This window comes from Anopheles coluzzii, chromosome 3, assembly GCF_943734685.1.
Source record: "Anopheles coluzzii chromosome 3, AcolN3, whole genome shotgun sequence".
Taxonomy (NCBI): domain Eukaryota; kingdom Metazoa; phylum Arthropoda; class Insecta; order Diptera; family Culicidae; genus Anopheles; species Anopheles coluzzii.
The window spans coordinates 62,395,032-62,416,888 of NC_064671.1; the positions used below are offsets into that span (position 1 = coordinate 62,395,032).

Sequence of the window (21,857 nt, forward strand, 5' to 3'; positions counted from 1 at the left end):
TCACCGATAGTGAGGGGGTTAGCTGGGCGAGAAAATGCGCGCCGGCAAAGGAGAAACGAAATTCCCACCAACCCGTGGCACACAGCATTTGTTACACAAATTAGCGAAAGCAGCAGGTTCCCCCCGAAAAAAAACCTGGGCCGTTAAATAAACTTAAAGCTCGATCTCGATCCACCCGAAAACTAAAGCAATCATACCAGACAGCAACAACAGCAAAGAAAAAAAGATCGTTAAATCGTTTTGGTACGTCCACAATATAAACCGGCACAACACAACCGGCTCAGCACAGCTTTCCTTTCACAAGCACAAACAACACGTGCGCGTTCGCAGCACCACTTTTCGACCTGACACGCTGGCTGCTGAATCGTCTCTGTACCGTCGACTCGCGCCGCAGTAACCTGTTCAGTCGGCGGGTCGACGGCGCAAAATCTCTAATGGTCGTATAGTTTAAAGCTTGCTCCCTTGCCTCTCTCTGTCTCTGATGTGGCAGACAAACAAACAGCAGCACCGCCAATCCAGTGGCACCCCCGGAAGGGTTCGCTGTCGACTCATATTTCCTCCTCACTTGAAACCGCTCCGTCGAAGAGGAGGTCGGTGATTCATCATCTGTTTTGAATTTAACATCAGTCAACATAAAAAAAATCCCCCCATCGGGTTGGGAGAGTGTGTGAGTTGACCGTGAAACTGTGCGAAAGAGTGGAAGAGGACTGTGTTTTTAAGTGATGGTTAGTTAAATTCTTCCCATCAAAACAAAACGATCGTGGTAACAAGTTCTGAGATATGACGGCATACTGTGTTCTGTAAAAATCAAAACCTGCAAGAACTCCAAATCGTGGCAAAATGCTATGGTAAAGACTCATTCCCATCATCGAACGAGTTATCGATCTACCCCACGACAGGGAATTCCATAAAATCTATCAATTAACTTATCAATTTAAATTCAATTTATGTTTTATTTTGCTACACAGTCAGCGAGGACTTCATTCGTCAATTTACCCCGATCGACTGTGACATTGATAGCGTTACGATAGTGTTTGTGCAATATGGATGGGTCCCACCACCCGCTTTTTGCATGCAATCTGACCGCAGCGTGCATGTGGCCAGGGCCGGTGATGAATATATTACACAGGAACGTCGGGACAGGGATAGGGGGCAAAAAAACACACACTACCCCTCCAGCAAGCGTCGCACATGAGTCAAAGGCTATTAATCATTCAAGTGATCGTGATCGCAGGGATCCATGATCGTGGTAGTGGTGGCTGGAGTTATTTTTGTAAAGATTCTTTTAGGCTGAGACCGGTTGTGCATCGGGAACGTGCTTATGAATATGACATTTTAAAGGAAAATGTTCTTATGAATATATAAGTAAAGAAAAATTGCTACATTTAACGTTGGAAAGATAATGTAAGCGCAGTAACGCTGGAGCCTCAACTCTAGCTGTATGGTAAGAAGGAGCAAAAGTGCGCACCATCACCGATTGAAAACTATTTGAGAGCAAGTTAAATTTCTCTTTTTACTTCGTTCGTTTTGAATTATAGAATTTTAATAAAAATATTTTTTAATTATATAATTATTAAATATTCAAATTTGAATGTTCGTTTAAAAAAAGTCGTTTTTATTCGCCGGCAAAATTATTTGAAAATTGACAAAATCTGTGGTCAGAACTCATTCATTAAACTTAGATTGTTTGGTAACTATTGACCTTGTGCCGATTGTGGTAACTATTGATTTCCCTGTGCTTATGCTATACAGTCTGTTCCCGAGTTACGCGGTTCTCGACTTACGCGGATTCGGAGATCCGCGGTTTTCTAAATTTGACAGATCACATGTCAAATCAGTCTAATTTGCTTAAAGTTCGGTATTAAATGCATTTTTGCTAAAAAATTTAAACCGCTTAATAGCCAGAAATATTAGAAGTTTCTGCACGAATTATATCAAATAATTGATAAAATGTATAAAAGTACTAAATTGAATAAAAAACTCCGAGTATTCAATAGCATTTTAGTCAGAAAACGTTAAATTCGACTTACGCGGATATGGCAGTTACGCGGATTCGTCGAGAACGCAGAAACCGCGTAACTCGGGAACAGACTGTACAAACAAACATAGGAATTTATCCTAAAGCCAATAGATTTCAACACGTTTTTTAACACCGGGTTTGTATTACAAACGTGACTGAAATGTGGCTCAATTATTAAAGGTTTAAATAAAATTCCAGCAAAACAGTGTGCAACTATTGAATTCCCACCAAATTAAAATAAATCCATCTACTACGCTACGAGTACAACTCAGTGATGAAAATGTAACTGAACAAAAGACGGGTTTTAAAAAAAACTTCATAAATAATAATACAAGAAGAATGATTGAGCATAACATAAACCTTATTCAAAATAAATTATATTGTTTCGAGTTACAATTAGTGCTCGTGGTAAAACGTGAACGTAAATCGGTGATCTATGAGTAAAGGGCCTATAATATTAAAGGAATAATTCCGAAATGTATCTGTCGTTGACTCCATTTCACAGATAACTCCACTTCATTTTCCTGACGAGGTAAGCGCTGTAAAATGCCGTTTGACTTACCAATTCCATTCAAAATTCATATAACTTTTATTACAGGGTTACCCACGATTTACTGATTGATTCCCATAATTTTTTATGGGTTATCTCACAATTTATTCATCGTTTATGGGATATTAAGTTCGATCTCACGTATTGGTATCGTCCGATTGGACATCAATACAGTAGAATCAAAAACTTCTGGTAAACGCCCGAAAAATCCTGTAAAAATATGGGAAGCAAGCTTTTTTTCGAAAATCAACCAAAAAACGTTGGAAAACCCTGTAAGTATGTAACTAGTTAAGAATAAAATCTTGATTAGCAAGTTGTCACTGAGAACATCCCTGTCTTCTTATTTATTCAAATTATGAGAAATACTGATTAAAATAATGGAATAGAATCTACCTAGTTTGTGGAGCTGCTTTCCTTTGTTGTTCTAAAAGCTTTTCTTTCGAAACTTTTTTTTGTTATAAAAAGAGGCTACCACATGTGAGGTAAACAATGGAAAAGTTTATTGAATTTTGACAGTCATTTGCGAGTACGTTTTAAATATGTAAAAAATATGTAAAAGCACTGATTTTCGTCTGATTTTAGAGATCTTTCCTGCTTAAGAACTCTCTGCGGCTCGTCCAATGTTGTTCGTCAAATTTTGGAATATGCTAGCATTATTTCAGTCCCTCTAGTATTGAGGGATGCACTAGATTAGAAAATATTCCAAGACATTTAACCAGGGTTGCATATCGACGTAATTTCGCTCTACACAACTACCTCCCTATGAATCGCGATTGCAGTAGTTTAATTTGCCGTCACTAAGCCATCGACGTCATGTAAGCCAAGCATGTTTCATCGGCGGGTTACTTGTTTCCTCTATTGATGTTTCCGATTTGCTCGCCGCTATTTGTCTATATGTACCATCCCGCGGCCTTCGTCGCCGGTCTCCTATATGATTATGAATACATTGTATTGTTATAATGATCCTTTTCTGTCCTATTTCAGATGGTTTAACTACTATCATGATCTCTTTAACTTCAACTCCTCCATAAGTTCTTTTTGCTCTCGTACTATTACATTTTGTCCGTCTTCCTTATCTTTTTATTGACTTCTTTATATTTAATTTCTGTTTTCAAAGTTTAGTAGATTTTTTTACTCTCAATGTTTTCTTTTATATAATTGTTTTTTTCTTCGTCACGTTCTTGAATTACTTTCATTACAATTATGCTTAAATTAAACTAGGCAGACTGTGAAAATAGCACATGAATTAAATAAAATGAATTAAATTAAACTAATCAAATTAAAACAAGATTCATAGATTTTCATGATCATAATCAAATTGAATTAAATGAATTTTTTTTATTGGTTATCTAAAGAGACTAAATATTCTTTATTAACTACTATAAGTACTACTGTTACTACTAAAAATAATATTAATACTACCAATACTACTTACCATTATCTTATTTTTTTCGCTTTTTCTCATAACAACCAACTATCTCATTGAGTCAAACGAGCACTTTTGCCCCACCGTACCCTACGTTTAATAGCACTTGAGCACTTGATAGACTAACGTCGTGCATCTCTTAATTGCAATTGCGTAAAGCATCAAGGTAATCCACGCAACGGTAGTACCGCACAATATATTTCCTATTCCTTTACTTCCTTCACGTCTCGAAACGACCGCCCGACAAAGGCCTTAACCCTCAGCGAGGCGATTAAATTGCGTGTTTGTCCTACAAGAAGTCTACCTCGTGTATTTCATGATGGTTCAAAGTGGGAACGAGCTTATCGCTTCTCATGCAGCTGGGTAAACCAGAAGATGGTTAAGAAGTTTATTGCATATGTACAATCTTGCAAGCCCGATAAGAGAATGCATTCACCCAAATGCGCTCATCGTGTGCAGTTCTGATTAAACACCCCACCCGCAGGATTAAGCGCTTTGATCGATCGAGACGTCATGCGAGAGAGAGGGCTGTTTTAGTGCATTTTTTGCCACCTAGCCCGCCTACAAATGAAAAAGAAACTCATTGTCCTCGACTGATATGAGTGATATGATTGGGAATGTATAGAGTTCTTGGAGGTACTCCAACTCTGTATGATAGTTCGTGTTTGTGGAAATTTGATCAAGACAGATGAATGGCATATCTGCTAAACTGCTCATTAAGCACCAAACGGTCGTTTAGCACAATGAATTTTAAAACAAAACTCCCCACTGTCCAGTTATAATGACCATCGCACCGCATATGACTCACGCGAACGAAACGAGGGACACTGATTGGGTTTCTTGTCGCGTGCTGACCAGTTTGATGGCGACGGCTTTTATCTTGGTGAACGTGATGAAACAACACACCCCATGGAGTGGTCAAAAATATATTGATCCGGACCAAATAACATGCATTTCGAGGTTTCTTGCCTGGGCTTGATGAATCACGATGTTTGAGAGAGATAGAGAGAGAGAGAGAGAGAGAGAGAGAGAGAGAGAGAGAGAGAGAGAGAGAGAGAGAGAGAAAGAGTTATGCCAAACCACCATCAACTACTTTCATTCCAGTTTTTTTTTTTGCTGATTTGTATCTTCATTCGCCTGTGGGGGATGGAGCTTTACTGAGAAGGGGGTCGGAACGGAGGACGGAAATAACAAAACAAACCTACCCAAAACAACAAAGAGCAACATTAAACGAACCAGCGGGAGGAACCATAAGTGACCTTCCCCACAGGTACAGGTGGGGTGGGATGGTTGGATTTTTCATGATTTACCTACCATTCGTACCAACTATGATTTCGAGCTGTGCCATGTGTTGCGGTATTGGCCCCGCGTAATTACTTCGGTGCGAGCAATCAATCCACCCGCAACGGAGGGGTATGCGCAAGGGATGCGCCCGCTCCGGCGCAGTGGTAAATGTGTAAGTACTCTGCGCAAGTGTACTCACTATCTGCTGGAGAGTATGCGTGTGATCCGTAAATTTCGGCAAACAATATGGGATAGCTCACTTCTGTTCTTCACCTTCGAACAGTTTCATCCGTTGCATCGATCGTTGCGAGTCATACGTTGCATAGTTCGGCAAAAGGGAATTGTCCGATAGTAAGGGTGAAAAAAGGTTGCACTTTTTTGGGGTTTGGAACAGCAAGCCCACTTCCAGTGCGTGAATCATATTGGCACGCTAATACCTGTGGCTGTTGATAAGATAAACCGACCACCCTTGCTTCCGAGTGTGTGATTCAGCAGAATATTGTTTCGATTTTTGGCTATCGGAAACAAGCTTTGCACGCTACAACACTGCCTGCAGAGACATCACGTCCAGAGTTGATTATCCTCTTTGCTGGAAAAGACTTGCCGTGTGCATTCCAGCTCGAAACTACACATTCGCAATGGCATCTTCTTCTGAGCAACCAACGTCGATTCCACCACCTCCGCCAGCTTCCGGATTGGCCCCGCCACCACCACCACCACTCCTGGCAGGGACGGGTGGACCGAGCAGAGCATCAAAGGCAACCGTCTGGAAGAAACCGTCCGCCGAGAGCATTCCGGCGGAAGAAGTCAACGATCGGCTGCTGGCCGACATTAGGGCTGGTGTGAGCCTGAAACCGACCAAAACTCGTGACTGCAGTTCGGCTGTGCTGCGCCGGAAGGGCAACTTTAAATGATTGTAGTGGCAGTTTTGGTGCAAACTGTGCGATGCAATGAGGACTCACGGGTGAAGGATGTGTCTTGTGAGTGTCTCCTAAATGGGTCTAATTCTACAATTGTGGAAACGAATATGACTGTATGGAGGAAAAATGACAACTTTATCTATTTGGCAACTTAGAGCGGTAGATGTTCGTGGGGTACTAATTAATCGTTAGGTCGAGTGAAACATGATTCGAAAAGCGGCATCAATAAATTATTTTAGTTTTATTTTTAAGTGTTTACACATGTTTATGATCGAAAAATAGAAATAAATCATTTTTGTAATGGTACGAATTTGAATTTATTTTTTCAGATAAGCCCGGGTAACAGGTCGAAAGAAAATGATCGTGAAATTTTAAGTTTTTTAGTTTAAACAGTCGTGGAATTTAATTTCCTTTCTTTTAGTGTACGCTAAGCCATATTCTGAATAATATTTAATGAAATATAGCAAAACACACATTTTTTTCACTCGAGCTGTAACTCGAGGTTTACCATTAAATTACAATATTTTTTAATATTTTTTATAAGAATTAACAGACGTAACAAAAAATCACGCACACTAAAACATGTTGTTTTCAATCATATAACGGGTTGTTCCTATAGTTAAGCTTTGAATATAAACACTTAAATTTAATGGTTCTATACTTAATTATTTGGCTCTTTACTTCAGGTTAAAACAATCTGAGAATATATCCCGAACTAGCTTAGATTTAGCATCAAATTTCATTCAAAAATAATGTAATAATAAATTAAGGACTATATCCATAAACTATGACTAGGTTCAGGACTAGTTCCCGGACCAATACCAGGACATAATAGTCATTAAAATAAATTCCAGGGTTAACGTCTAGAGAAGGCTAGAGATCGTTCCAGGACACATTCCAGGTCTGGTGGAGCTTCAGCACCATAATTAGAATTTAAAACCAAATATCGAAACAACCTTTACGTAATCGTCTTGGAATACTCCCGGATGACATCAGCAAATTCCTACAAATAAAGAATTATTCTATCTATCTCTATGAAACAAAAAATTACCTCACTTACCCTTATTCAAGTGATTGTTTATTTGAAATCGACGAAAATAACATCCAAATCGAAATGCATGTTATGGTCTACTACTGTCACTTATGTCATCAAATTCTAAAATCCTGCAACGAATGAACCAACCTGAACGATTTCATCAGTCATCAGACGCTTCGCGAGTGAAAGAGAAGGAAACGATCGAATGCAAGGAAAGCAATCGTCTGCTTCAAACGTCTGACTATTCTGAAAGGTTTTTCTCCCAACGCAAGCGGGGCAGAATTTTATTCTTATTTCTTAACAAGTTTTTAACCAAAAACAGCAAAATAAGCACTATTTTCTTACCCAATCTGACAAGCTGCAAGTGCGCGCTAGGTGTGGAAGTGTAAATTGAGAGTTTTACCCTACGGACGAGCGTGTACGCGGTTAACATAACAAACCGAAGCGAAGGACGCAAGAAGCGCGTCAATTTTCTGCCGAAAGACTGGTTCTGCTGCTGCTGCCGTGTGTGTTGCTATTCCTTGAAAAGCGGCTCGAGTGCGATAGAACGCGCTTGTGGTGGTGGTGGTGGAACAAAACATTGGTTTGGTGTACTGTTCGTTCGGTGGCGCTTGGAAGATGATGGCCTACGGTGCAATAAATAATCGAATGTAGTTCCGTACCCGGAAAAGTTTTTGAGTGTACAATTTCGCGCTTTTTAGACGGAAAGATCCCGTTAAAAGCTCGCATTTGACTGCTGGGGCTGTGCAGAGAAAGAGAGCAAAAAAGCATCTGGCCTCCGTGTGCAGTAGGCTTCACTACATCCGGCACAGAACGACCCAGGAACGCGGTGCGGTGAGCGGCGGCGGAGAGAACGATGGGCGATATCACGTACCCGGCGGGATGCCGGCCGATTAACGAAGATCTCGGGCAGGACGAGCTGATTCGCCGGCTGAAGACGCTCACCCACACACTGCAGGCGATGGGCCAGGACGAGGACGGCATGTACACGCAGTACATTCCGCTGGCCGTCCATCTGGCGGACGATTTCTTTCTGCAGCATCCGTCCCGGGACGTGCAGCTGCTGATTGCCTGCTGCATAGCGGACGTGCTGCGCGTGTACGCACCGGAAGCACCGTACAAGGATCAGGACCAGATCAAGGGCATCTTTATGTTTCTGATCCGGCAGCTGAATGGACTGCGCGATCCGAAGGATCCGGCGTTCAAGCGCTACTTCTATCTGCTCGAGAACCTCGCGTACGTGAAATCGTTCAACATGTGCTTCGAGCTGGAGGACTGCCAGGAGGTGTTTTGTACGCTGTTTAGTTTAATGTTTAAAATTGTCAAGTAAAGTATCGTGTTGCCAACATTTTATTCCCAATGATTTAGTGTGCGTTCTAATGCTTTCTTCCTTTCCCTTTTCAGTGACGAACACAGCCCGAAAGTGAAATCCTTCATGTTGGACGTTCTCGCACCGCTCATCACCGAGTCCGATTCGGTGTCGTACGATCTGCTCGATCTGATCTACATCAACATCGTCGAGCCGCTGCGAACGCAGAAGCGAAACGCATACGAACTGGCGAAGGAACTCATCATCAAAACGTCCAACTGGCTCGAGGCGTACACGCAAGCCTTTTTCAACCAGATCCTCATACTGGACAAGAACGAAAAGCAGTACCAGATTGTGCCGAAAATCTACGACGTCATCTACGAGCTGAACGTGATCACGCCGAGCATCCTGCTGTCCGTGCTGCCGCAGCTCGAGTGCAAGCTGAAATCGACGCACGAAGCCGAACGGCTGAAAGCGGTGTCCACGCTGGCGCGCATGTTTTCCGAGCCAGGCTCAACGCTCGCCCGCCAGTACGGGCCGCTGTGGAAGCAGTTTCTCGGCCGCTTTTACGACATTGCCGTGCCGATCCGTATCAAGTGCGTCCAGAGCACGATGCACTTCCTGATCAACCATCCGAGCCTGCGGAAGGACATCATCGATACGCTTCGCATCCGGCAGCACGATTCGGACGAAACGGTGCGCTACGAGGTGGTGATGGCGATTGTGGAGACGGCCAAGCGGGACCTGCAGATCGTGTCCGAGTCGGAGGACCTGCTCGAGTTCGTGAAGGAGCGCACGCTCGACAAGAAGTACAAGATCCGCAAGGAGGCGATGAACGGGCTGGCGATGATCTACAAGAAGTACCTCAGCGACACGAATGTGCCGGCGGCCACGAAGAAGGCCGTCAACTGGATCAAGGACAAGATACTGCACGGCTACTACATGACGGGCGTGGAGGATCGGCTGCTGGTCGAGCGGCTGCTCATCACCTGCCTGGTGCCGTACCAGCTGCCGGCCGAGGAGCGCATGAAGAAGCTGTACCAGCTGCTCGGCACGATCGATGACAACGCGACGAAAGCGTTCATCGAGCTGCAGAAGAACCAGCTGAAGGTGCGGCGCAGCGTCGCCGACTGGATCAAACTGCACCGGCTGAAGGATCTCACGCCGACCGTGCTGAAGGAGATGAACGTCAAGTGTACGAACATCGCGAAGCAGCTGCCGGACCCGGTGAAGGCGCAGGAGCTGCTGCTCAAGTTTTCCGCCCAGATGCGCAAGGACCCAAAGCTGATCGTCGAGATGGAGACGATCCTGAAGCGGGACGTGTCGTGCAAGGAGTGTGCCGACACGATGGCGATCGTGCTGAAGAAGCTCGGCCAGCCGATCATGACCAACACGTACTACAACACGGTCAAGATGCTGCTCGAGCGGATCGCCTCGGTGATGGTGGACAAGCAGTCGATCGGCGTGCTGATCGAGCTGATCCAGGAGTGCATGAACGGCGGCAAAGAGGTGATCGAGGAGGTGAGCCTGCCGACGGATTCGGCCGGCGAGCGGGGCCTCAAGCTGCTGACGGTGCTGGCGTACGTGTTTTCGGCCCACTTCCAGCACGACGAGATACTGCGCCACATGATCGGGCTGCTGTCGTTCGACGAGCCGTACGTGGCGCCGTACGTGCTGAAGGCGTTTACGTACCTTGGCCGCTACAAGTCACTGATCGAGTCGCACCCGGCCATCCTGAAGGAGTTGGCCCCGCTCTGCAAAGAGTTTGCGATCGCGGGCACACCGAAGCAGGCGAAGCACGCGATCCGCTGTATGTTCGTAAACACGCAGACGGGCAACAGCGCTGCCGTAGATCCGCTAGCGACGGGTGCGCCCGGATCGGACCTCAGCGCGATCGACATCTTCCCGGACATTGTCGAGGGCATGAAGCAAACGTTGCACCCGCAGAGCGAGCACTACCGCACGGCGATCGTGACGCTCGGGCACATCGCGTACAATCTGCCGGACAAGTTCCACGTGCAGATCAAGAACATTATCTCGCGCAAGATCGTGAAGGAGCTGCTGGTGAAGGAAACTTCGGACGGGCGGTCGAACGTACCGGCGAAGGACTGGTGCGACGAGCAGGACCTGCCGGAGGAGACGCGCTGCAAGGTGGAGGGGCTGAAGACGATGGCCCGCTGGCTGCTCGGGCTGAAGAAGGACGTGCTGTCGGCGCAGAAGACGTTCCGCATGCTGAACGCGTTCATCAGCAAGAAGGGCGACCTGCTCGAGCAGGGCGGCGCATTGTCGGCGGCGGAAAAGTCGTGGCTGCGCCTCAGTGCCGGCAAGGCGATGCTGAAGATCTGCGAGCAGAAGGGCGTAGGGGATCAGTTCATTGCGGAGCAGTTCTACAACCTGTCGCAGTTGATGGTAGGGAACGGAAATGATTGGTTCGGAGTAGTGGGGGGGGGGGGGGGGGGGAGGTCGGAATCGGACCTACCCGATTCCTTGTTCGAAATCAATACTGGAGTCGATTTCGATGCTGGAATCGATTCCGATTCCGGAGTCGATTCCGGAGTCGATTCCGCAGCCAATTCCGAATTCGATTCCAGCGGAATCGGCTCTGGAATCGATTCAGCGATCGAAATCGGCTCCGGAATCAGAATCGACACCGGAATCGGAATCGGCTCCGGAATCGGGATCGGCTCCTGAATCGGAATCGGCTCCGGAATCAGCATCGGATCCGGAATCAGAATCGGCTCCGGAATCGGAATTGACCTGGGAATCGCAATTTACTCCGGTAACGGAATCAGGCTTGACTCCAGAAATTGAATTAGCTTCGGAATGAGAATCAGTTCTTGAATTGAAAAAAATAAGCTTCAGAAGCGAAATTTGTCCGGGAATCTCCATGATAATGGATCGTTTACAAGTAAATTTGGATTCTTTGCGGCTATCAATACGTAGCATCATTTGACCCAAACGCCTATTCTTATGGAGATACTGACTCCATTTCGGTGCCGATTCTGTTTTTGGACTCAATTCCGATTGCGCATCTGATTTCGTTTCCGATGAACCGATTCCGGAACCAATACCAGAAAACTTCGGAGCTAGCCGGAATCGATTCCGACAAAAACTTAACTTTTCCCATCACTAGTTCGGAGGGCATCGAATTTTTACTTGTTTGTGTTTTATTCTCAGACTGATCCAGTGCCGGAGGTGCGCGATACGTTCGTGAAGAAGCTACACAAAGGCCTGAGCAAGGGCATTCCGCACAAGTGCCTTCCGCTTGATTTCATGGGCTACTATGCGCTCGGCGGAAGAGAAACAGATCAAACGTAAGTGCGGAGAAAGCTAAACAGAAGTTCGAAGATTTGATTTAACATAGTCCTTATGATTCCTATTAAACTTTACAGTTTGTTCGCTCAAATCAGATCCAACATAGAGACAGACGTCAACAGACGACGAGAGTACGTGAAAAACTTCACCACAGGTAAGCGTCATAATGAGGTTGCGTCCCCTTCATCGTTCGCAGCTAATCGGTTTCCCTTCGATCTCATCCTCCAGTTGAGCGTGGCATGAGTCAGCTGCCACACATTCTACCGGACTATATGCTCGTGTTTGCCGTGACGGTTCTGACGCACGATCCTCATTTTACGCGCCCAAACGATCCGGCCCAGCTGCGACAGATAGAACGGTGCCTGTGGCTCGTACTGGAACCACTCGTCATGAACAAGGAGTTCTTCTGCTTTAGCTTCTACAAAAATTTGATCGAACGTATTAAACACCACAAGGACGCCCTCAAGCCCGAGGACGAGGAAACGAATCACGTAAGTCTTCAACGCTCATCGTAGACGCGTGTAAAGTTGCGACAACAATGTTCTTATGTTTCCTTCCACTTTGCAGAAACTGTGGGCCATTTGTGATGTCGCGATGGGGCTCATACTCACCCGTCTAACGTTCTACGATATGCGGGAAGCACCGGCCGAGGCACGCATACCGTCGATGTACTTCCAGGCCCAGCCGGAAGACTTCCAAAACACGCGCTACTACATTCCCGATGACATGTACAACTTAACGGATCGGAGCGGTCGCAGTGCGGTCCCGTCCGGCTCGAAGACACTGGCGCCTGCGGCCAAACCCAAACCCCAAGCCCCGACCACTTCCGCATCCGCTTCGTCCTCGTCATCCAGCGCGACAGCCTGCGCGTCCTCCTCTTCATCGCTTACACTACCGGTCACATCTAGTTCGTCAGCGATGGTAAAAATTGGGAGAGTTAATTCTGTTTTTTAGAGAGGTGTATTAATGTTTCGTATTTTTGTATTTTAGGAACGGAACAAACTCAAAACGAAATTCGCTCGCCAAGCAGTTCACGACGATGACGAACACAACAATGGGCAGGACGAGGGAGAAGATACCGGTCCACCACCCCCCAAGCGAACCTACAAAGCAGCCGACGGTGCCAATCTATAAGCAATGACGGGCCCCAAAGCCACCATCCCATCCGATAGGAGGCCCTTTCGGCGTGCGTGCTGCGTGGTTATTTTATAAAACTGCGAGATTGATGTATGCTATAAGTTATTTATGTACAGTGACACACACAAAGACTAGACGGGTGAAGCGACGAGTGGGGGATACAAACGCCCATAAGGACGGCGCGCGAAGGATGTTTTTGTTAGGTTAGCTAAAGACATGCTCATAGATCCAAATTTGGAACATAAGTAACTACACACACACCCACTGGACACCGAAGCGACTGTAAACGATTGATTATATTTGCTAAACACCTTCTTTGATAATAAAAAAACAACTCTTCGGAAGGCTGCATGCATGCGTGTGTGTGTTGCTCAATTAAAAGGAGCAAAGAATCTGGTGGTGATTCCGCAAAACATTAGTAGAGGGCATTAACTATCAGATCACTACCACCTTCTCTCGCTGCATATACTCAAAACGGGCCTTTTACTTTTGTTAACAGAGAAAGAGAGGGCGCGACACGATACTTCTCAATACGTACTGCTAGAACCTTGTTAAGCAGAAAGGACTCTGCGAAAAAGGTAAAAAAGAAACGAACGCTTTTTTTGAATACCAGAGAGGGGGCTAAGCATAAAGCTTAAACGTTTATGAATTGCGAGACTATGAAATACAGCACCTGTAGCTATAATGATGCTGACTACAAAAGTGACAAAAATATATTAAAAATAAGTACGGTAAAGTGACGCATTTGGGGTATTTTTTTTACTATTTTCTTTATTAAAACAGTTTACATACATTTCATGTTTCATCCGCTTGTTTTACAAGAGATTAAAGGAAGGAAATCTCCTGACGGTCGAGCTCTTCAAGATGGGGCCGGAGAGGCTTACCGTCGAAATGCATCAGCTGATCGTAAAAGTCTGGGAGCAGAAGGAACTACCGGAGGAGTGGAAACTGTCATTCACCCAGTCTACAAAAAGGGCGACAGGCTGGACTGCTTAATTCCCTTAATGCCGGCTATAAGATCCTGTCCCAGATCCTGTTCTGTTCTCAGACTTGCGCCCCTTGCTACAGATTTTGTCTGCAGCTACCAAGATGGGTTTGTTGGAGGCAGATCCTCCAGAAGTGCCGAGAGCGCCAGACTCCTACGCACCACCTGTTTATCGACTTCAAGGCGGCCTACGACACCATAGACCAGAATGAGCTATGGAGCATCATCCAGCGGTACCATTTCCCTGGGAAGTTGATCCAGCTGTTAGAAGCCACCATGAACAGGGTGCAGTGCAAGGTGAGAGTATCGAAATTGGCGTCGGAATCGTTCGAGCCTCACAAGGGTCTGAGGCAAGGTGACGGACTTTCCTGTCTGCTCTTCAACATCACCCTGGAAAGTGTCATTCGAATCGCGGGTCTAGACAACGACATCCGTGGCACGATCCTCTACCGGTATCTCCAATTTCTTGGCTACGCGGATGACATCGATATCATCGACAGAACAACAGCGAAGGTGTGTGAGGCGTACATCCGACTCAAACGCGAAGCAGCAAGAATTGGATTGAGAATCATTGTGACGAAGACGAGGTACCTGGTTGCCGGAGAATCTGGACATGTTTGAGCGACACATCCTCCGGACCATCTTTGGCGATGTGTTCGAGCATGGAGCGTGGAGGAGAAGGATAAACCACGAGCTTGCTGAGCTGTACGGCGAACCGAGCATCCTGACGATGGCGAAGGATGGCAGGATACGATGGCTGGGCATGTCATGAGGATGCCGGACTCATGTCCCACCAAGAAGGTGTTCGACAGCGATCCCCACTTCGGCATATGGCGCAGGGGAGCACAGCGAACTCGATGGCTGGACCAGGTGAAGCGAGACCTGTCGGAGATCGGGTGTCTGCATGGATGGGAGGCTGCAGCCAGGGACCGAGCATCCTGGAGAATTGTTGTTGACCGGGCCGTGTCACTTCGACGTCCTCTATCGTGAGCAGGCCAACAAGAGCGAGAGAGAGAGAGAGAGAGAGATATTTAACTAAATTTTGAATGATCCACATTTCAATTTCAACTTTAATTTCCTCTTTTTTAAATAGCTCATTAGCGTCCGTTTGCTCGGTAAATGTTATACGTCTTCTTTTTTGAAACTGTACTACAGCATCTGTATAACAGCAGAACCTCCCGGCGCGGCTCAGAGCTCTACCGTTGCCGGTTTTGACATTTCCCTTGCGCCCCAAAACAAATGTGACATAAGCGAGTGCCGGGGGCAAATAAACAGAAACACATTTTCGCGACCATATACTTCCCAAAACCACTAAAAATGTCTCTCAATATACGTAGAATCAGATATCCAGCATTGCAGTTACACCATGTGATAAAGAGTAAGTTGCAAAAGTTGTTTTTAAAATGATTTCTCTTAAAATGAGCTTTCATGACCGCGTTGGTACCTTCCGTTGATTCAGAGCACTATTCCGTCGCTTCGAAAAGCACTGCCAAGGCGAGCGAACTGTTCACCGACGAACAGCGCAGACAGCGGGAAAATGTGGGCCGTATCGAAAAGATTGAGGTCCGATATCTTGGCCTACCGCACGACACGACGCTGGTGATGAACCGGGAACTCTCCACACCGTACGATTGTGCGAGGCGTAAGTACTTTCTTCAAGGGCTAGATTGGGCATGTTGATTACATCTATTGGATTTTCTTTTCTGTGCAGACATTGGTGAAAAGTACTGCCGGCAGTCGGCGTTGGCATTGCTGGACAACAAAACGCCGTGGGATATGCGTCGACCATTGCGCGATTCGTGCACGCTGCAGCTGCTGAACTTCACCTCGCCCGAACCACACATCGCGAACAAAGCGTTCTGGCGCTCCTGTTCCTTTCTGCTCGGGGCCGTGCTGCAGGCGAGCTTCAAGCCGGAAGCGGGCCTGTTCCTACACAGCTTCCCGAAACCGAACAGTACGTACAGTAGGGAGCGGAACGACTTCTTCGAGCGTGTCGAAATTCTATTTCGTTTCCTTATTTGCAGTTAAATCTGGCAGCTTCGTGCACGATATCGTACTGGCGGAAGAGCACTGGAATCCGACCGTCCCCGAGCTGCGTGCGCTATCGATCGAAATGATCAAACTGTCGCAGCAAGATCTCCCGATCGAGCGGCTGGATGTGAGCAGTGAGCTGGCGCTAGAAATGTTCCACGACAATCCGTTCAAGCGGGAACAGATCCCGAGCGTGGCGGCCCAGAACAATGGCCAGGTTACGGTGTACCGGGTGGGCGAGCATGTCGACATCAGCAAGGGACCGATGATGGGCTCGACCGGACTGCTCGGCCGGTGTACGATCTCGGCGTCACACCCGATCAAGGAGGGCAGCGAAAGGGGGAAGCACTTCTACCGGATGCAGGGCGTTGCGCTGCCGGCCGTTTTACGCATCGGCCACTTTGCGTACAACATACTGGAGAACCGTTCGCGGAAGCTGGTAAGTGTATTTTGGAAGAAGGTAAAAAGGGTTGTTGGGCTTGAATTAAAGGGTTTCATCAAAATATTTCTATTTTTCCTTCAATGTGTTTAGAACTCGGCCAAGTTACCAAATGAACCATTTGAGGATACGGTTGCAGAACAAGTAGCATAAAGCGTGTAATAAATTAGAAGGATCAGTGAATAATAAAAACAAAACACATTCAATACGAATTTTTGCTGTAATTTTAACATATTTTTATTTTTGTTCGATTTAGCATATTTTGAATATTTTTTTAGTAAAATATTTTAGAAATATTTCACATTGAATTACAAAATAACCCTCTTCATCAATATAATACGTTTTATCATAACCCCCTAGTAGAGTTATGCGCACGATTACGTTCCGTGCAGTCGGACAAAAGCGCATCAATTTAATCCGCAGGACAACATTGTAAAACACGTGAGCGCAAGAGCTGATGCACATAAAGCAAAGCTTAAACAGAAAAGTGAATGCAGGAAAAAAAGGTTACGCAAAGTAAAGAAGGAAAGAACGCACCACGAAAGGGGGATTAGAAGAAAAGAAAGACCAAGCAGGCACAGCAGGCGGCAAACGAACCCTGCGTTTCCAGGGCCTGCTTTTGTTATCGGGACACTGCCTGTCTACGGGAGAACAAGAGCAAAAAAACGTGATGGAAGTGAACAGTTCTAACGCTTTCAAAAAGGGCACCACTACAATCAAGATCCCCGTTGTACTGGGGATGCTGCTGCTGCCGCTGTCTGACGGCGATAATGGCCGTTTAATCAATCTGTTCTCCTCACACCGGGCACCTCACAGTACCCGGGTAAGCGACCCGAAGAAGCGCACAAGTGCACACACACAACACGACCGATGCCGGGTACTGCGTTGATGTGTTCGTTCGTCCGACAACGGCCTGCTATGATGAGACGCGGTGGCGCAGTAAAAGACGACCACACCGTTGCCGACGAACCACAATTGCTCGCGGACCGTCAACGGAAAAGGACGTCCATGCGCTGAGTGGAGCAGATTTTAAATAGGATTAGTTCTGTGTGTGTGTTGTGTTGTCACTGTGTGTTTTCTTGTGATGAAATTCGTGCTGGTAGTTTTAAGTTGCCTGCTGGCAGGCGGTAAGTACGAGGGAGTTATTAAAAATTGCGTAAAGTTACGGTTTCCTTACCTTGGGTTCTCTAGCCCTCTCTTTCGAAGGCATAAGCACAACCTGCTTGGATGACCCTGTTAGAGAGCGTCGTGTGCGTCGTCTAGGAAGTGGCAAGGGTGTCAGAAAAAACAAGATAATTGAGCTTTAATTAAATCCAATTGTTAAAAAATTGAAACAATCATAAATTTTAAAGGAATATTCAAAAATATTAAAGCAGAAAGTCTCTCAGGCTACCATGAAATACTTTCACAAAATTACGCCACTTAGAATCGCTTTTGTAAATGGCGTCTTAGCAATGGAAACCAAGCGGGTCATCCAAGGGGCACAAAATGGTGCATGCTTTTTATGTTCCGCTTCCCGCTCATTCTTCGGCATCGCTTGCCAAACACGTCTCGCTTAATATTTAACTTCTCCTTCTCCCATCGCCTAGCTTTTGCCACCAAACCCCCGAAATGGCCCGACGTGTACTCGGTCAGCGGCATGCTGACGATACCGTACGCGGAAATCAACGAACCATTCTACGCCTGGTACGATAAGACGAACGGACGCTCCCGAGTCGACTACTATGGCGGCATGGTGAAGACGTACCAGCTCACCAAGCAGGGCGACTACGGCGTCAGCCTGAAGCTGGCCCCGGTCACGACGCAAAACCAGATGAACAAAGAGACCTGCCTGCAGGTTAATGGGTCAGCTTCGTACAAGATCGACGTGCAGGGCATCCTGCCGTACGTGCGCGACTTCCAGCTGCTCGGTAAGCTCGCCCCGTCGATCGGTGGTGACTCAACCGATCGGGACCAGCGGATGGATCGATCGCGTTCGTAAACAAGTGGCGAATCGTATCACTAATGCGACGCACCATTCCGCGACTCTCTTTCTCCCCAGGCACGGAGCAATGTGGCGGTTATCAGTGCGATAAGTTCGGGCTGACCGAGGTCATCGGGCAGAAGCGCAATGTTTACACGCTCTGGGTGCGGTACGTGAAATCGCCCAAGTATCCGGCCGCCCGCATGCCCATCCCGGTCCGGTACGAGATGAAGGGCTACAATACGCTGCTCGGTTCGCACTACGACCATTACTACCTCGACTACGAATCGTACGACCATCAGGACATTCCGGAGGACGTGTTCGAGGTGAAGCTGAGTAAGTGTAGCATTGTTTTGTTTTCTTTTTAATTATAAACACACTAAACTTCCTTGAACCTCTTTTCAATCCCCCCAACAGGCGACCCATGCGTTGGGTTCCCCGGCCCGGGCAATGGACACTACGCCACCTTCAACCCGATGCAGGAGTTCGTGCATCCGCGCTCGGAGGAGCATCTCCACAACGAGTTCGGTCGGTTCAAGAACAAGCATGGGAAATCGTACGCCAGTCCGCTCGAACACGAGCGTCGCCTGAACGTGTTCCGGCAGAACTTGCGCTTCATCCACTCGCACAACCGTGCCAACCGTGGCTTCACCGTGGCCGTCAACCATCTGGCCGATCGGACCGAGGAGGAGCTGAAGGCGCTGCGTGGCTTCCGCTCGTCCGGCACCTACAACGGGGGCCAACCGTTCCCGTACGACACGCCCAAACATATGGCCGATCTGCCCGACAGCTGGGACTGGCGCATTAGCGGTGCGGTAACGCCGGTTAAGGATCAGTCCGTGTGCGGTTCCTGCTGGTCGTTCGGTACGATCGGACATATCGAGGGCGCGTACTTCCGCAAGACACAGAAGCTGGTGCGCTTCTCGCAGCAGGCCCTGATCGATTGTTCCTGGGGATACGGTAACAATGGGTGCGACGGTGGAGAAGACTTCCGCGCGTACCAGTGGATGATGGAGGTCGGTGGTGTCCCGATGGAGGACGAGTACGGTGGCTACCTTGGACAGGATGGGTACTGTCACGTGCAGAACATGACGCTGTACGCACCGATCACCGGCTGGGTGAACGTGACGTCGGGCGATCCGGACGCATTCAAGCTGGCCCTGTTCAAGCACGGCCCACTGTCGATCGCGATCGATGCCGGACACAAATCATTCAGCTTCTACTCGAACGGCGTGTACTACGAGCCGGAGTGCAAGAACAAGCTGGACGAGCTGGACCACGCGGTGCTGGCGGTCGGGTACGGGCAGCTGAACGGCGAAGACTACTGGCTGATCAAGAACTCGTGGTCCAACTACTGGGGCAACGATGGGTACGCACTGATGGCGGTAAAGGACAACAACTGTGGTCTGACGACTGACGCCACCTATGTGCTGATGTGAGTGCGGCTCCGGAGCGTCGTCCGGTGTTATTTTGGTATAAACGGGGGGTTTATTTCGTTTAAGTATGAATTTCATGAATTTCTCAATAAAAAAAATGTTTCTTACAACATGCTTCATCGTAAAAGTCAACGACCTCTTGTTTGTCATCTCTCAACCGACACTTTTGCGGCATTTGTTTGCCTTTCTCATATGAAGCGCAGCCAATTGGGGTTGCGGAGAAGGTTGCTTTGTTTGCATTGCTGTTTGCGTGCTTTCTGCGTTGGAAGCAAGAATAGGCAACGTTGGAAGCCAGGGCTTCTCAACAGAAACTATCTGGCCAGTGACAAAATTTTGCACAGCATGAAAGGGGTATTCTTTACAGAGGACACATGAATTTAAGTTTTGTTAATTTAATAGAATGCGTATATTATAAAAGTTTAAAAATACTGGCAAATGTTTAAGAGCAGAATTAAAACGAATTGAAATAATACGAAGTATGAAATAATTACCCGTACTGGTCAACTCATTCGTTAAAAAACGTTGATCGCACAAGATCGCGACGAAAGTTCCTCGGAGTTTGGCCGGTACCGCTGAGTATAAAGGGTTTTTTTTGTACGTGGGAAAATAAGGGAAAACCATGCAAAATGTATTTGGTGATATCATTATTTGTAGGATATCTATTGCCGTAAATTCTGAACGTGCGTTGTCTGATTTGGTGAAATATGAAAATATTTGCAAAAAGTTACAACTGAAACCAGATTTTTTTTAAATTATCCTTTTGAACATGCAGCTAATCTTAGTTTGACGAATAAAAGCAAATAAAAAAAAAACATTTATAAGTAAAGATAAAATTTGAGTTTTTTTTATTAAAGTTTTTGAGATTGGAATTTAATTTCTGATACAATGCATTTTATAATCATAGCATCAACTATTTTTGACGATTTTCGTTAATCCTCGTGTATCAGAGAAATTTTAAGAAGAAAAAAGTCACGTTTTTGCATTTGAACAATATTTTGGAAAAAAATACACAAAATGTATGAAATATTCTAGATATTAAGAAATATTGTGTGTAATAAATAAGTGTGGGTGTTTCAAGCAACACAAATTTAACATTCTTCTTTTTCTTCTTTTTTGGCACAACAACAACCGCTGTCGGTCAAGGTCGGCCTGTATAACTATTGGGATTGGCTTTCAGTGACTTATTGATTTACCTCATAGCAGGATTGTCAAGTACTGCGTATGGGGGCATGGTCCATTTGAGGTTTACACCTATGACGGGCATGTTGTTGAGTCGTACGAGTTTACGACTGTATCACCAGACCGGCCAAATTGGCAATATGTGCTTTCAAAAACAACTTGTATTGTGGAATAAGGGTTAATTGAAACTTTACCGATCCAATGGTTAATTCAATTGTAAAGGCCTGCGCGATTTTTGATAAATCTATTGAATATATTTGTTTGTGCAATCTGTAGAGATTTTTTGTTTAAAAATGTTCCGATACTCATGTACTTGGTGAGGCTCCTGGTTCCTATACTTCCGATCAAAAATGGGCAAAAACTGGGTGAGTATATCATTATGAAACACAGTGTAGTTATACAAAAAGCACCGAACCACTTCAACTGCTATGAGCATAATTTAAATTTTAATTGAAAATAAATCATTGAAAAACAGAACTTTTAGCAATAGCACAACTTTTTGAAAATCTTGAAGTTTGATAAATTTCTCAAATTTCATCATTTTTCAAATGCAAAACAGTCTATCAGAATAAGAAGGCATCATTGAAATATCTGACCTGTAGGCTTTTCAATTGCTTAATTCTTGCCCATTATCTTAAGAAGTTTGCCGAGCCCTGTTTTACGCAATATGATATTTGCGTAAATGCAGCAATTGTTTGTTGCATAGATTTAAGTAGATATTTACTTACCACATTAAAAGTGTACTTACTTTTGATGCTATTACCAGGAAAAAATCAAACATTTCGACAAATCTTCGGATATATCACCAAATGATTGTAAACCCAACA

The 21,857-nt window shown here is 45.9% G+C and overlaps 3 protein-coding genes across 3 annotated transcripts; all 3 read left to right on the forward strand.

The window, feature by feature from the left end:
* The first annotated feature begins 7,457 nt into the window (after positions 1-7,457).
* LOC120955363 (sister chromatid cohesion protein PDS5 homolog B) lies at positions 7,458-13,346 on the forward strand. The gene is made up of 7 exons (XM_040376191.2): positions 7,458-8,562; positions 8,641-10,954; positions 11,723-11,859; positions 11,938-12,014; positions 12,089-12,351; positions 12,428-12,781; positions 12,851-13,346. The coding sequence occupies exons 1-7, from the start codon at positions 8,093-8,095 to the stop codon at positions 12,992-12,994; spliced, it is 3,759 nt and encodes a 1,252-aa protein (XP_040232125.2). The 5' UTR covers positions 7,458-8,092; the 3' UTR covers positions 12,995-13,346.
* Positions 13,347-15,216: 1,870 nt separating this feature from the next.
* On the forward strand, positions 15,217-16,664 carry LOC120955365 (39S ribosomal protein L39, mitochondrial). Its single transcript, XM_040376193.2, has 5 exons — positions 15,217-15,360; positions 15,442-15,624; positions 15,694-15,936; positions 16,007-16,452; positions 16,546-16,664. The coding sequence occupies exons 1-5, from the start codon at positions 15,300-15,302 to the stop codon at positions 16,603-16,605; spliced, it is 993 nt and encodes a 330-aa protein (XP_040232127.2). The 5' UTR covers positions 15,217-15,299; the 3' UTR covers positions 16,606-16,664.
* A 732-nt stretch (positions 16,665-17,396) lies between these two features.
* On the forward strand, positions 17,397-19,983 carry LOC120955364 (digestive cysteine proteinase 1). The gene is made up of 4 exons (XM_040376192.2): positions 17,397-17,579; positions 18,042-18,362; positions 18,494-18,751; positions 18,833-19,983. Exons 1-4 carry the CDS (start codon positions 17,537-17,539, stop codon positions 19,852-19,854), a joined length of 1,644 nt encoding a protein of 547 aa, XP_040232126.1. The 5' UTR covers positions 17,397-17,536; the 3' UTR covers positions 19,855-19,983.
* Positions 19,984-21,857: the final 1,874 nt, after the last annotated feature.

Excerpts from the sequence above, each read along its gene's own strand:
- LOC120955363 (XM_040376191.2), top strand. The coding sequence starts at position 8,093 with ATGGGCGATATCACGTACCCGGCGGGATGCCGGCCGATTAACGAAGAT. Across the intron at positions 8,563-8,640 it reads TTAATGTTTAAAATTGTCAA|TGACGAACACAGCCCGAAAG; the intron begins GTAAAGTATCGT and ends TTCCCTTTTCAG. Across the intron at positions 12,015-12,088 it reads CGTGAAAAACTTCACCACAG|TTGAGCGTGGCATGAGTCAG; the intron begins GTAAGCGTCATA and ends CTCATCCTCCAG.
- LOC120955365 (XM_040376193.2), top strand. The coding sequence starts at position 15,300 with ATGTCTCTCAATATACGTAGAATCAGATATCCAGCATTGCAGTTACAC. Across the intron at positions 15,625-15,693 it reads ACCGTACGATTGTGCGAGGC|ACATTGGTGAAAAGTACTGC; the intron begins GTAAGTACTTTC and ends TTTTCTGTGCAG. Across the intron at positions 16,453-16,545 it reads AGAACCGTTCGCGGAAGCTG|AACTCGGCCAAGTTACCAAA; the intron begins GTAAGTGTATTT and ends CAATGTGTTTAG.
- LOC120955364 (XM_040376192.2), top strand. The coding sequence starts at position 17,537 with ATGAAATTCGTGCTGGTAGTTTTAAGTTGCCTGCTGGCAGGCG. Across the intron at positions 17,580-18,041 it reads AAGTTGCCTGCTGGCAGGCG|CTTTTGCCACCAAACCCCCG; the intron begins GTAAGTACGAGG and ends CCCATCGCCTAG. Across the intron at positions 18,363-18,493 it reads GCGCGACTTCCAGCTGCTCG|GCACGGAGCAATGTGGCGGT; the intron begins GTAAGCTCGCCC and ends CTTTCTCCCCAG.